General features: G+C 44.9%; 1 protein-coding gene across 1 annotated transcript in view; it reads left to right on the plus strand.

Annotated features, from left to right (window-relative positions):
- Nucleotides 1–361, plus strand: part of LOC104946764 (abnormal spindle-like microcephaly-associated protein homolog) — a gene marked incomplete at its 3' end in the record, with an annotated part of 20964 nt that overhangs the window by 16351 nt on the left and 4252 nt on the right. Inside the window, exon 11 of the mRNA XM_010772646.1 lies at nt 1–349. This exon is cut by the window's left edge and continues 2646 nt beyond it. Coding sequence (XP_010770948.1) covers nt 1–349 — 349 coding nt within the window. The remainder of the gene's footprint in view (nt 350–361) is intronic.

Genomic DNA, 361 nt, shown 5'->3' on the forward strand with positions numbered 1-361 from the left:
AGAAGAATCATCAAACAAAGACTTCATGCCGCCTGTGTTGTCCAGAGAGCTTACAGATGTTTCTTCGAACGCAAACAATATGTGAAATTGAAGTTTTCTGTCCTTGCTATTCAGCGAAAACATCGGGCTTCTGTTGCAGCTAAAGCTCAAAGAATGCAATATGTGGAAATGCGCAATGCATCCATTACTATTCAGGCGGCATACAGAGGGTGGAAAGTCAGAAAGGAGGTGGCTCGTTGGCATCATGCTGCCACTCTGATCCAGTCTGCGTTCAGGAAGTACAGAGAGGAAGTCAAATTCCAGGCTATACGTCTGTCCGCCATTATCATCCAGAGATACTATCGCTCCTGTATTCTTCAGA

Source organism: Notothenia coriiceps, unplaced genomic scaffold, assembly GCF_000735185.1.
Source record: "Notothenia coriiceps isolate Sejong01 unplaced genomic scaffold, NC01 NC01_scaffold00011585, whole genome shotgun sequence".
NCBI classification, from domain to species: Eukaryota; Metazoa; Chordata; class Actinopteri; order Perciformes; family Nototheniidae; genus Notothenia; species Notothenia coriiceps.